At 52.6% G+C, this 13,136-nt stretch overlaps 1 protein-coding gene across 1 annotated transcript; it reads left to right on the forward strand.

Annotated features, from left to right (window-relative positions):
• Positions 1-369: 369 nt before the first annotated feature.
• ZNF469 (zinc finger protein 469) lies at positions 370-12,839 on the forward strand. Its single transcript, XM_032231153.1, has 2 exons — positions 370-1,033; positions 1,088-12,839. The coding sequence occupies exons 1-2, from the start codon at positions 370-372 to the stop codon at positions 12,814-12,816; spliced, it is 12,393 nt and encodes a 4,130-aa protein (XP_032087044.1). The 3' UTR covers positions 12,817-12,839.
• Positions 12,840-13,136: the final 297 nt, after the last annotated feature.

Consider the following 13,136-nt stretch of genomic DNA (forward strand, 5'->3'; position numbering starts at 1 on the left):
GAATATAGTCCAAGAGTCTGTAAATCTGAGTTCTTTCTCCAGGAATCAGTAAGAAAATGGACCTTAAGCTTTGAATGATGGCCGGGTATTGCGAATCCAAAAATTTCATGTGACCACCAACCTTCTGAAAACCCGAGGCTCACGTGGACTTTTCTGTCTTGCAGGTGTCTGCCGGAATGATGTGATGAATCCTCCGCACGCCTCCTCCACAGAGCCTCTCCCGTGGCCAAGATGGACGTAGGAGCTGTTCAAGAGGCGGCGATGCCTCCTGGCCCCTGGAGAAGGAAAGAGAATCCAAGGGATGGAGAGTCCTTAGGCTGAGGAGGTGAAGGCGACGGGCTCTTACGAAACCTGGTCCTTAATGACATCATGGGAGAAACCCAGCATGTTTATGCCACCCGGGAGGTTGAGTCTGGTGGCCAGGACAAAGTTCTCAGCTTCGAGGCGTTCGGCAAGAAAGATCCGGGTGAAGTTGAAAGCAGGCGGCTGCTCGACAGCTCCGAGTCGGAGGGACCAAGTGGGGGACACAATGGGACCGACTTGGTCAGCAACAAGGAGAAGGAGCCTCACAGCCAACGGGAAGCTGTGATCCGCCCCCAGAAAGCAGGCAAAATAGACTTTAAGTCCCTCAACAACCGACCCAGATTTTCAGGGGCCGGCCCATGGGGTGCTGCCAAAGGGGACCCCCCGTCTTCCCCTGGAAGGAACCGGGCGAGAGATAAGAGCAGCAGGCGGTCAGGGAGGAGCGAGCGGGGTCATCAGCAGCTTTACCGGCTCACCCTCAGCAATGCCAGGCCCAACCCCACCATTGGCATCGCTTACCCCCAGCAGAAAATCACACCCCCCAAGAAGGTTGAAGCTGACCGAGGGCCGGTTTTGGGCAGCTACCGGTTCCATGTGCCCAGCCTCCCCGAAAGAGATCTGAAACTCCCCGAAGAAGAGCTGAGTTTCGGCCGCTGTTTTCCTGAGGCTCCCACCAGCCACATCTCCAGCAACTATACCTCACAAGCCACCACTGCATGTCCAAGCCATGGTTCGAAGATACAACCACTGGTTAGTGTTTCTCCCGAAAGTCCTGACACCAAAGGGCAGCTCCCCTACCTGGAGTTCCAAGCCAACGGAGGTCACTTGTGGCCTTCGCCGGACAAAGACTATCCTGGTGCTAAAAATGGACTCCCAGCCCCCAAGCAGAGCATGCATTGCCTAGGCCCTCTCTCCTTCCAGTATCCCTTCTCGCCTTTGCACAGCTCAGCCTCAGATCCCTTCCAAGGTGAGGCTCACCCCCAAGACTATGGCGACAACCTCTCGTTGGCCACCAGTCAGGCTTCCCATAGTGCTTTTCCCTTCCACTCTTCCTCCAGGGAGGAAGTTCTTGGCAACGGCTCCTACGACAATGTGGAGAGCAGGACTTACGGGCTGCCTCCTCCCCCTGCTCCGTTCCACCTGCCCCAAACGCTGGGACCCTTGCCCTGCTACAAAGGAAGGAGCGGGCCTTCCCCGGACCACAATGGTGCTATCTCGCCTTCTGGTGCTATTGACCAAATCCCAAGCACTTTCCAAGAAAACCCAGCTGTTTTCCCACCCAGTTTACATGCCTCGAGTACGCCGAAGGCCGTGGGTCAGAGGCATCCGTCTTTGTCGAAAGACGGCGTAGCTAGTCAAAGGATACTGGATGTAGGCAGCTCTCTACGAAGGAACGGGCTACCGGTTACTCTCCCGCAAGTGCACTTTCAGAACAAGGCTTCCAGCGAAGCCTCCAGCTTGGTGCCTTTTGAGAAGAGCCTCCCCGCCAGCGTTCAGGCCCACCCCCGGCTCCTGCAGGCCTGGGAGGGAGGTAAAAAGACTTATCCCGCCATGGAGCCAAGCTCAGCGGGGAGCCCCGGTCCAGGGGTCAGCCAGATCTCCTTTGGGTACCCTTCGGGTCTTGGCAAAAAGGCCTGGCAGCATCTGCATCTCGCCTCTGGTGTGCCCGGCCAGAATAGACTCGAGCTGTCCAGAAAGTTGGCCAGCCAGAAGCTCCCTTTCCCCCTCAGCACCCCAGAGTGGGAGGGAAGCAAGAAACTGCCCCAGAACCCCACCAGCTATCCCAGTAAAGCTCTGGGGGCTGAGGACCTGGCCCCTCCCAGCTGTAGCTCAGCCAGCGGCCTCTCCTTCGAAGGGCCAAGCGAAGTGGAGACGTCCAAGAACAAGACTTTCTTCCTCAGCCTGAGCCCAGCACGGCCTCCCATCCCCTCTCACCACCCACCCAGTCCCTGTTTAGGGTTGCCACCCTTAGCCCCATCCCCAAAGGGGTCTCCTCTCTCGTCCCCCAACCTCAACAGCAGCTGTTCCTCTCCCACCCTGACCTCCAGCAGCCCTCCAGGCCACAGCTTTGAAGAGGAAGCTGCCATGGCTGCCTCCACCTTCTTCCATCACCAAGGGCACCCAAAGGATGGCACTAAACCCTTCCAGGCCTCGGAGCTGCTGGGTGCCAGCTCAGCCCCCTACCAGATGGCCAACCCTATCAAGGCCTTTCACCAGGAACTCCTCTACAAAGGCGTCTCCGTGGACAGCCATTTCCAGAAATCCAATGCGGATGCCTCCAAAAGGTGCCCGGAGGGTTTTGAGAGCGAGGTGCCTCCACCACCTTACCCATATTCCTCCTCCTGCCACTTCCTGGCCAGCTCACTGAGCAGCACCAGTCTCGACCAGCTGGATGTTTTCCTGACTTGCAAGCAGTGTGACCAGAACTTCAGCAATCTCTCCTCTTTCTTGGAGCACCGTCAGTTCTGCGGCTCTCACGTGGTCCTCCCAGGCCAGGCCAAGGACTCTTCCCGAGGAGCAGAAGTCAAGAAGCAACATCACGCCTCTCCTGAGTCTGCAAAGCACGCGCAAGCTAGCCTGGGGATGCTTCTCCCTTCAGATCCCCACTTGCAGCTGCTTGCTTTGAACAAGACTGTGGACTTCTTGGTGGACGTTGAGGGTAAAAGTGAATCCAAAGATGACCCTTTGAAACTGAACCAGCTCAATGGCTTTCCCGGAAACTTCTTGCCACTCAACCCTTCTGACTTGGAGATCGATGACGCTAAGCTGGACAGTTTGATCACTGAAGCTCTGAACGGACTGGGGTACCAGTCGGATAACCCTGAAATTGATAGCAGCTTCATAGATGTCTTTGCCGATGAAGAGCTGGTCTCTGTGAAGGCCGCTAATACTGGGACGCCTTTCAAAGCAAAAGAGAATTTGACTTTAGGGAAGAAAGCCAAACACGGAGCAATGGATGAAAGCATGAAAATGCTCAGCTGCTCTGACGACCATCCTAGTGAGGAGCTGGCCAAAAATAAGACATCAAAGCAACCTAAAGAGAGAGGAACAAACTGGCTTTCAGACTTTGGAGAAGAAAGACACGAAACATTCAAGAGCAAAGAATTGCCTCGAAATAAAGCCCCGGAGCCATCAGTATTGGGGGCAGCAGCAGAAGAGGTCCCAAGTGTCCAGCAGAGAGCAGGGAAGAAGAACAGCAGTGCTCCTTTCCTGCCTACGAAGCAGGGGAGCCCAGCTATGTCAGATTTGAGGCAGACCAAGAACCTTCCGTCTGCTTCTCCAAGGAGTAAACTCAAGTCCGGTGATACTCACAGCAGGGCAGAAAGCACCACGCTGCCCATGGAAGATGCCAAGAAGAGGAAGCCGCGCAGTGGCAGCTGGAGCAAGGAGCTGATCCATAAAATTGTCCAGCAAAAAAATAAGTTCCATAAACTGCACAGCCAGAATAGCAAAGCAGTGTCCCTTTCCTTGCTCACCAACCGGTTGCTTCCAGAAACGAAGGACAATAAATTTGGCGAGTACGAATACATGTCGGAGTCCGATGACGAGAGGGTGGAATACGCCAAGCGACACTGCAGGAGAAAGCTGGGCTCCAGGTTCAGCGGCCGGCTCAGAAGCGGTTTGAGCAGAAGGAACCAAGGCAGAGGAGGAAGGGAGAAGGGGATGGAGCCAATATGGAGGTACGGGGGTTCCAGAAGAGGACAGGAGGAACTCGAGAGACTTGCAAGCAAGGAGCTGCAAAGGACAGAGGGCCCTGTAGCCAGAGTGAGGAGAAGAAGCAGTCGGTCCTCCACCAGCAGTTGCCAGAGCCTGAGCGTGTCCAGTGAGACCAGCAACAGCCCCCAGAGCATCGAGAGGGGCGATTCAGACACCGAAAGAGAAAGGGAAGAGAGGAAACAGTTCCTGAAAATCTCCAGACGTGTCACACCTCTTAATGTTCCTGAGAAGGAAACCCAGAGAAGAAGCCACACGATGGGTTCTGACTTGACTGGAAAGCCAAATAAGGTTGACCCACCTCAAACCCAGCCAGTAGAGAACCAGAAATTTCAGAAGGACAATCCGAGCGTTCCCCAGGACCCACATCTCACACAGAGCAGAGAGGTGTCGTATCACTCCGAGGCCACAGCTGGAAAAGGTCCCACTGTGCTGCTTTCTCCTGATGATTCTGGCCAGTACCATGGAGCCTTCTGCGGTGACCGTGAAGAGCCAAGGGTGATGCCAAAAGATGCAGGTGAGGCAGAGGGCCATCACCGCCACCAATGCACTGCCAGTAAAGGCGGGGTCTTGAAAAACCCAGTGGAAGAACTCTCTGGTTCTCCTTCCGTGGGCAAGCACAGCATTCCCAGCGAGGGGGGCACCAGCTATGGACAAGTGGACCTCGAGGGCCTGAAGAACCAGCAGGAACTCATGATGCCAGTTGGCTGCTTCAGTGACAATCCTGGGGGTGGAGAGATCGCTGGGAAAGGTGTCAACACATTTCTGGATGCTGCCAACGCCTTTTATGACTGCAAAGAATTATCCCACAGCTATGAGACGCCGAGTCTATTCTCAGGGCCTCCGGCCATGGAACCTTCCCCGAACGGAAATGCGTACTTATGTCAAGGAGACTTTGACGTGCCCTCGTTCAAAGTGAAGCACGAAGGCATCCTGCCCTGTGAATCGGACAATGCCCAGAGGAAGGTCCCCTCACCCCTTAATTTTGATTCATCATCCGTATTTTTAGAATTCCCTATTGCTGAGTTTGATGCCAACTTATACGATAGTGTGGCTTCAAGCAAGGATAATTACATCCCCTTTGAGTGTGCCAATCATCAGCTTAGCAAGATAATCCCCTTTGACCAGCAATATCCATCTTTTCTGCCGGAAAAGGACTGGACGCTGATGGAGGACGTGTCTCCCATTTTGGCAGGCGGTACGCCCCAGATTCCTAGGCCGCCTGTTGAAAAACCAGCGCTCTCCAGCGAAATCAGCCCCTTGACTCTATCTGACCAGCTTTCTGACTATAACGTGCATTTCATGAATGGTCTGTCCGAGGATGAGCTGGAGATTAAAAGGTTGGTCACCGAGCTTGAAAGCCAGTTGCAAGCAAACAAGCTTCCTCTGCAGGCACCTGATGGAGACCAGGCTTCAGTCAATCACATCAGCATGGAAGCCAAAGAGCCAACGCCCGAGTTTTTGTCTTTAAGGCTGGACCAGGAACAAGAGGGCAAAGGATTGTTTCTAATGGAGGCCGGGTATGAGAGTGGAAAGCTCCTTTCTACAGAGCCCTTTAGCTGTGAAAATATAGCACGTGAGAAAAGACCCCTTCCAGCTTTGGAAACCAAGTACGGAAATACCAACGACCCTTGGCCATGCGCAGGATCGTTCAGCCCACTAGAGTCAGCCCCAGATCTGATTCTAGTAGGTCCTTTTAGCCCCCAAGAGCACCAAGACAAAACTGCTGAAGATCTGAAGGATATCAAAATCTCCGCTGAAGTCGACTTTGGGGGAATAAAAAATGCATCTGCTGGAATCCTGCCAGATTCATGCCTTGATGAGGTATCAAACAGCTCCAGGGCCCCAGACTATCCTGAACAGGCGATACAAAGTCCCGATTCAATCTTTCCCGAGTCTCTGGAGGACAGGGATCTGGAGCCCCATGATAATTTGCCACTGAGACCAGATGTGTTCCCAAAGATACTCCTGGAGGAGAAAACATGCGGCAGCCCCACCGAGTTAGAATCGTATGGCCACGAGGTCCCACGGTTACATCCGGAATTTGACTTGCAAGATGTGGACACTCTAGAATCGGATGGAAACTTGTCTTCTGGTGCCCAAGGCAAAAATCCAGAAAAGCATCCCTCTGAAAAGCTAGAAACGACCACTCTGTTCCAGGACAATGAAGGGGAACATCTAGGTAATAATGAGGAGACTGGAAGTCAAACAATTTGCCAGACGTTAATGCTCAATGCCAAAGCTGACCGTGGAGACACACCACACTTTGATGTGTTGACTTTTCCCAAGGAGGTGGATGGAGAAGTTGGGTTCGAGTTCCCCACCCGAGAGAAAGGAGGCAACCCTCTTCAGCAGTTGCAGTTGTTTGTGGCCAGGACAGTTAAGAACAATGAGGAAGAGTTGGTGAGTTCATCCTTCCCAGCTCAGCATCCTGCGGCTCACCTGCCCTCGTGTCAGAGCCTCCCTCCAGAGCCAGGAGAGGAGCTTGTGGGCAAAGAGCCACATGAAGAAGTCACCTGTGGCCCCGTGTTGGAGAACAAGAGAGAGACTCTGTTAAAAAAGACTGAGAAACTAGCCGGGTTTCCAACTCAGCTGCTTTCAGAACCAGAGACAGAGTCAGAACATTTTGATGAATGGGCCTCAGATGCTTCCAAAGACTCAGCCCCATTGAACCCAGCACAATGCGCTAACCTTGTCCAGCAGCAGCGCTTCAAGGTTGACTGTTTGGAAGTGAACGGCCACGCGATGCATGCCGAGGGCATCTCCATGGAGTCCGATGACCTCTCTCCACTCAACAATTCAGAAACAGCCTCGGAGCTAAGTGGGGGGAGAACACAGCCAAGTCAAGTTACAGGACTGGCAGGGTGGGTTGAAGCAGAGAAGACCTTGGCATTTAGAGACTGCAGAAAATCCCCCTTAAGCCCTTGGTCATCTGAGAAGGAAACGCCACGAGGTGCTTTGTCTGCCATGCTCCAAGCGCATGGGGGCTCTTGCGCTTCTTGGAACATTGGGGACCAAGAGTTGGGGGCTGCCAAAGTCCACCGGGTGGAAGAGAGAGACGATCAGCTGCAACATCTGCAACTCGGCATGTCGTTGACTCCCATCTATTCCCCTGAAAGCCAAACTGAGGATGCTCAGCTCCTGCAGAGAAATGACTTATCTTCAACAAAGAGCTCAGATTCAACAGAAGCTCATGAGTCGGAGAAGCAAGTCAGTTACTACCCCGAAGCCTCCCAGGCTGGACTTTCTCTGGACGCTGGTTTTGCTGATCAGAAAAAGGTGCTCAAAACAAAAAATGCTACAGGCTCCGACTTTGGAGGGATTCCATCTGAAGAGAGCACCGATCCCATCACTGCAGCAACTCAACAAGTTGCCTTCCTCGCGTGCAGCTTCCCCTCCGTTCTAGAGAAGACTGCAGTTCCTCGGCAGAGCCCACCCAGGCAGAAAGGGTGTACAGAAGCCCTTCCATTCTTCTGTGATGCCATTTCTCATCTGCCCCCGGATGTGCCTGACGCCCTGGCTGAAGACCTCAACCATGACCTGTTGGAACCTCAGAAGGATGTCCCTCTGGGTTACTCCTCAGCTCTCTGCTCCGGCAAAGTATCATCTTCTACTGCTAACACAAACAGACCTTTGAACTTGCAAATGGGGGGCTGCAAATCTCCCAGCAGGCTCCCTCTGAAAAGCAAGAAACGTTCTGAAGAGCTCTCCACAAATCGGCCAGATGAGGACAAGGGCATGTTTTCTGCGAGGAATGAACCCGGTTGTCCTCAGGCAGCATCCACGCATGATATCTCGCTCAGCCCGCTTCCATCAGGAATTGATTCTGTTGAGCTTAGAGGTGGAGTCTGTAATGAAAATGTGTCATCATCATCCCAACCCCAAGGGGCAAAGGTCATCGAAGGAGACCCCCGGGGAGAAAGTAGAGATCCATGTCAGTCGGAGTATTTCCAGAGAGACGTTGATGTTCAAGGGGTGCCAGTTGTCCTTCTGACTAAAATGGCTGATGACACTAGTCAGATTCCACCAAGAAGACCCTCAAGTGACCCACAGGATCCAGAAAACAGAAGCAATTTGGAGAAGGATGACTCGGCGTCGAATGAGAATGTGAAAAAATCATCTGACTGCACGGAACAATCCATTCCTGAGGATCCAATCTTAAGCAATTATTCCAAGCCGGGACAATCCAAAGCAAGGAAGAGGAGAGGCTTGCAGATTGCTTGTGATATTTGCTCCACTTCTTTTAGATCCAAAACTGGCCTGATGAGACACAAAGCTGTGAAGCATCAGAAGCAAAAGGAGAGTGTTGTGTTGCCTGACGACAATTCGACTCTGTTGGAGAAAGCATTGAAGGCAGGCAAAGCGTTGCCCAGGAAAAGCCTCAACTCCTTCATCCAAGAAAATTCTAGTCACCCAGACCTCTCAAAAGCTGTAGGCCAGCCTTCTCCTAAAACCTCCAGAAGGCGAAAGAAAAAGGCACAGAGCCAAGAAGGTATTGGCAAGGAACTCCACGGCCCAAATGTTATTTCACTGGACGCAACTCATGAATCCCAAACGACACATGAAATACAACCCATCAGCTCACAAGCAGAGAAATCGGAAGGGTCAGAAATCCAATCTAGAAAAAACACAAGTACAGAAAAACTCATCCGAGGGGTCCACGCCAAAAGATCGAGTAGCTACACAAGGCGGAAAACCAAGGAAAGACCCAGGCAAACAAAAACGACCTCCGACAAAAATGAGGTCACCGCCTCTTATCTTCAGGAGTCTGAGGTCCCTCCAGCTCACTGTAAGGCCACTGGCATCACAGATGACCAGATTCTGACCACCGTCACGGAAGAACCTGGGGATGGGTCGGAAGAACCGATCGAGGTATCTTTGCCATGGCTTCCTCAGCAGCCCCTGACAAACAAATTTGAAAACACTGGTGAGAAAAGGACCTCAGCTGAAAGGATAAAAGTTGGACCAGAGCTTCCTCGGAACGGGGAGAGCCATCAAGAGGAAGGAGAAGAGCTGGGGCAAGAAGAACGTATCCATGAGAGGTGGACGAGCGGATATGTGAAAGAAGGTGAGAATGAACAGAAGCCATCAGAGAAGGGTTTGTTAGAAGAGACGGCTTGTACAAGTCAAAACAGCCCGCTGGTGGACCTCACAAGCCCCAATACCTTTTCACCACCCTCTCCTCCTGGAACTGCTTCTGAACCAGGTTCTCCTAAGCCCATACCTGAGAAAGCGTTGGGTGCTCTTTGTTTCATTACTCCGGAGTCCTGGAAGACGGAAGACCCCCAGCCCCAGAAGGAGGCGCCTGCGGCCGTCAAACCAGATCTACCGAGCTTGTTTGATGATGACTCCACCTTTTCACAACTTTTCCCCAGAAACGATGAGTTTGCCCGTAGAAAATGCACACGTGTGTACGGGAAGCGCTCCAAGAAGCCTAAAGCTGTTTTAGAGATCATTGCGAAACCAGAAGGCCCACCAGATCTTTTTACGATCCGCATGGCTTCCGATCTTGGCGAAAACAGCTCCTTCTGCGTTACCCGGGAAGATCCTTGTGAATATGACACAATCTCCGTTGATGATGCTTTGATGCTCAACATGTGTCACGGGAGTAAAGCCGCAAGTGATGATGTTAATTCCAGACCTACCAAAGAGACAGCCCGGCAATTGGACACTTGGCAAAAGGAGGACGACGGTGATTTAAAAAACAGCCGTGTCTTTCTGTGCAAAGGGAGTCCGACTGGGTCTCTTCCATGCTTTGAAAGCTGGAAGAGCCACGAGGAAGCAACAGAAAATGATTCTGTTGAGGGCCCATCGTGTAGCTCACCCAGGCAGCTTCCTTATGGGCCCTCGGGAGCAGAAGACAACCCAGAATTGCCTGACCTGAAAGAAAAATCCCAGGGCACCAGAGAAGAAAGATCCTCTGCATTTCCTACCATTGACATGGAGATGTTGAACATGAAGTTCGAGGCGAGGGATGTGGGGTTCTGCCCCGTTGGGGAAGATCAGCTGAGTCCCACAAAGGATGAGGATAACGCTACCTTGGGCTTCAAGCCAACTTCAATGTTGCGCGTCAAGCCTGTGAAACATAAGCTAGAGGAAGGGAAGGCGGGCAAAACCCGCCACGATCTAAATCTCAAGAACAAAGACAAGCAGTACAAATGCAAAGTCTGCTTCCAGTGGTTCCTCACTTTAGGGGAGCTGGACTTCCACAAGCTCAGCCACAACCCCTCCCCTCCACCAACGTGCTACATGTGCGTCCAGAGGAAGTTCAGCTCGAGGGAACAGCTGAGGGATCACTTGAGGGAGAAGCACGCCAAGAACAAAGCTGGCCTCTGGGCCTGCGGGATGTGCCTGAAGGAAATCTCGGAGGTCTGGATGTACAACGAACACTTGCGGGAGCATGCCACTCAGTTTGCCCGCAAAGGCCAGGCTCAGAAGTCCGTCTTGGGCCTGGGTTTCAGCGAAGAGGATGCTGCTGTCACTCATTTCCTCAACTCCATCATCTGCCGAAAACCCAGCAAGTTTTCCAAGCAGGCGGAAGCGGGAAACGGAGCAGCGGCTGGCAGCGAGGTGAAAGGTCCCAAAGAGTTTTCAGGACAAGAGACGGTGGTCCACAAGGACATGCCGGAGACCCCCTTCAGAATCCGGCCACCCCCAGCCTCCCTCAAAGTCCCCGCCGTCCCATCTCCTGACCCAGTCCCCAAGGTCGAAGGGGCACAGAAGTCAGTGCCCATCCATCCCGAATGCAAAGACCCCTCTCGCGATTGCCACCACTGTGGGAAGCAGTTCCCCAAGCCCTTCAAACTCCAGCGACACCTGGTGGTCCATAGCCTACAGAAGATCTTCTTGTGCCACAAGTGTCCCATGTTCTATCAGGAGACCAAGGAGCTCCGGAGCCACCTTAGCCAAGAGCATGAAATAGCCGAGGAAGCCGACATCAAGCACACCACTCTGTATGCCTGTGAGCTGTGTGCGGATGTCATGCACGTCATCAAGAAGTCTTTCATATGCAGCACTTGCAACTACACCTTCTCCAAAAAGGAACAGTACGATAGGCACATGGAGAAGCATCTGGTGGGCAACAGCAAGACCTTCCGTTTTCGAGGTGTGATGCGCCCGGGGCTCTTTGCAAAATACAGGAAGAAGGACGTCAAAGAGGAGACCCGTGCAAGAGCAGAAGCTCCAGCAGCCAAAAAGAAGAAGGTGTCCCACCATCACAACTCTCCTGAACTAGCTTTGCCTGGGCACGTGGATGGACCCCAAGCATCTCAAGAAGGTAGCCAGACTCTGCTATCTGCTGATGAGGCTCTGTCCGCAGCCACTAGCTTGGCCATGCCCCCTTCATCTCAGCCCCCTATGGAAACAGAAGGCCTGGGAAGGGATTTCTCCAGTCTCCTGGCCAAAAGGGGGACATCTCCACTTCACCACCTGCTTCCATCCCTTCCTCTTGAGCCCCAAGACAAACCACGCAGCCCAGAACACATTACTGCACTTTCCCCAGAAACATGGGGACATGCGGAGAGCCCAGCTCTCCTCTTAAACTCACCCGATGCACTTAGCGGTGATCTTGCCAATGTGTCACCTAAGAAAACATCTGCGGCCCAGGAAAAACTCTCTCTGGCTTATCTCTCTGAGAAGCACAACAAGGAACGCAACATTCCAGAAACGGCAATAGTTAGCCGAAGGGTCGAACACAACACAGGGACCTGGGAGAGCCCGTATTTAGAAGATTTCGCCAGCAAGGTGCCCAGGTTTTCTTCTGAAAATCCGGGGTCTTCAGAATGTAAATGGTCTCCTGAAATACAGTGGAGCAGCAATCCTAATTTGAATGGAACAGCTCCTCGGGAGACTGGGAGCAAGTTACGTTTGCCAGAAACCAGTTTCCGTGAGTTGCCTCTCAAGGACAAGTCGTCATCATCTACCCTAAACCGGCCTGCCAAGGAGGTTCCTTCAAAGAAGATGGTAGGTAGCCAAGCCAATGCTGATAACACCCCTGGCATCCACTGCTGCCTAGATGGTGCGGAAGAAGTTCAGATGTGCTCGCTCTTGAAAGACAAAGCTTTCCCAGAAATGGATGCCGCTGCTCACCCCAAAGATACCAGCTCCGGTGTTGGCACGAAAGAGACAGAACTCAACTTGGTCAGGCCTGCGAGCGGCCATCTCCAAGGCGAAGTGGCGAGTGCTCAGTCAAAGAGCCACTATTCTGAGCTGAACAAGTTTCCAGAAAGGCCGGCTGTGAATCGTCCGGCCAATCCTCACTCCAAAAAACCCAAGGAACACAACAAGCCCTCCCATCGGGGAAGCTCGGCCTCCCGGGAGAACATTGAAGGAGACGGCAGCAAAAAACGGAAAGGCCGGAGCCAAGATTCTGTGAAGGGCGACCACGTCAAGAAGGTTGACTGGCCCACTACTGAGGCATTGGCCTTTTCTTCTCGACGGAAGGACACGCACGCCAATAAACAGGGGCCTAAACTCAAGGTGTCTGTGACGGACAGCCAGCTTAGAAAGTTGGTGCTTGACCAAGGCTTCCAGAAGAAGGTGGAGATCGGCCATGCCAATGGAGAGTTGAGGCGCAAGAAGGAGATATTGGGGAGCAAAGCCCTCTGCCCCCTTTTAACCAAAGACCCCTCTGCCTCCCTGCCCAGCTCTCTGAACCGCCGCAGAGCTGTCCAAGGTGCTAAAGTCCCCACTTCCCACAGTTACAGGACAGCTGAGTCGCAAACTCACCTCCTAAACCAACTCTTTGGTCAGAAATTAACGAGTTTTAAAATTCCTTTGAGGAGAGATACTTCTGAGTAATTTATGAGTGACTTATGGTGATCCTTCGCTGCTTTCATGGGGCTGGTGGGGGGCGGGGCGGGGGGGGAGAGAGAAATTATCAAAGCATTACATTCATTTGTGTAACTCGGTTTCTCTGTCTAGCTTAAATGAACTTGCACTGCAGACTCTCAAATACTTTTTTGCTTTGCGTCTTACTAATCTACTTTAATTCACCTGATTTATCATGCAAAGGCTAGAACTTTGATGTTGCCGATGGTTCGTTCTCGCGGACTAAAAGCGGTAATCGCTTGGGGCAGAGCGAAGTGTCAAGAGGGAATGTTTTATGGTAGAAGTACCGA

Source organism: Thamnophis elegans, chromosome 14, assembly GCF_009769535.1.
Source record: "Thamnophis elegans isolate rThaEle1 chromosome 14, rThaEle1.pri, whole genome shotgun sequence".
Lineage (NCBI taxonomy): Eukaryota > Metazoa > Chordata > Lepidosauria > Squamata > Colubridae > Thamnophis > Thamnophis elegans.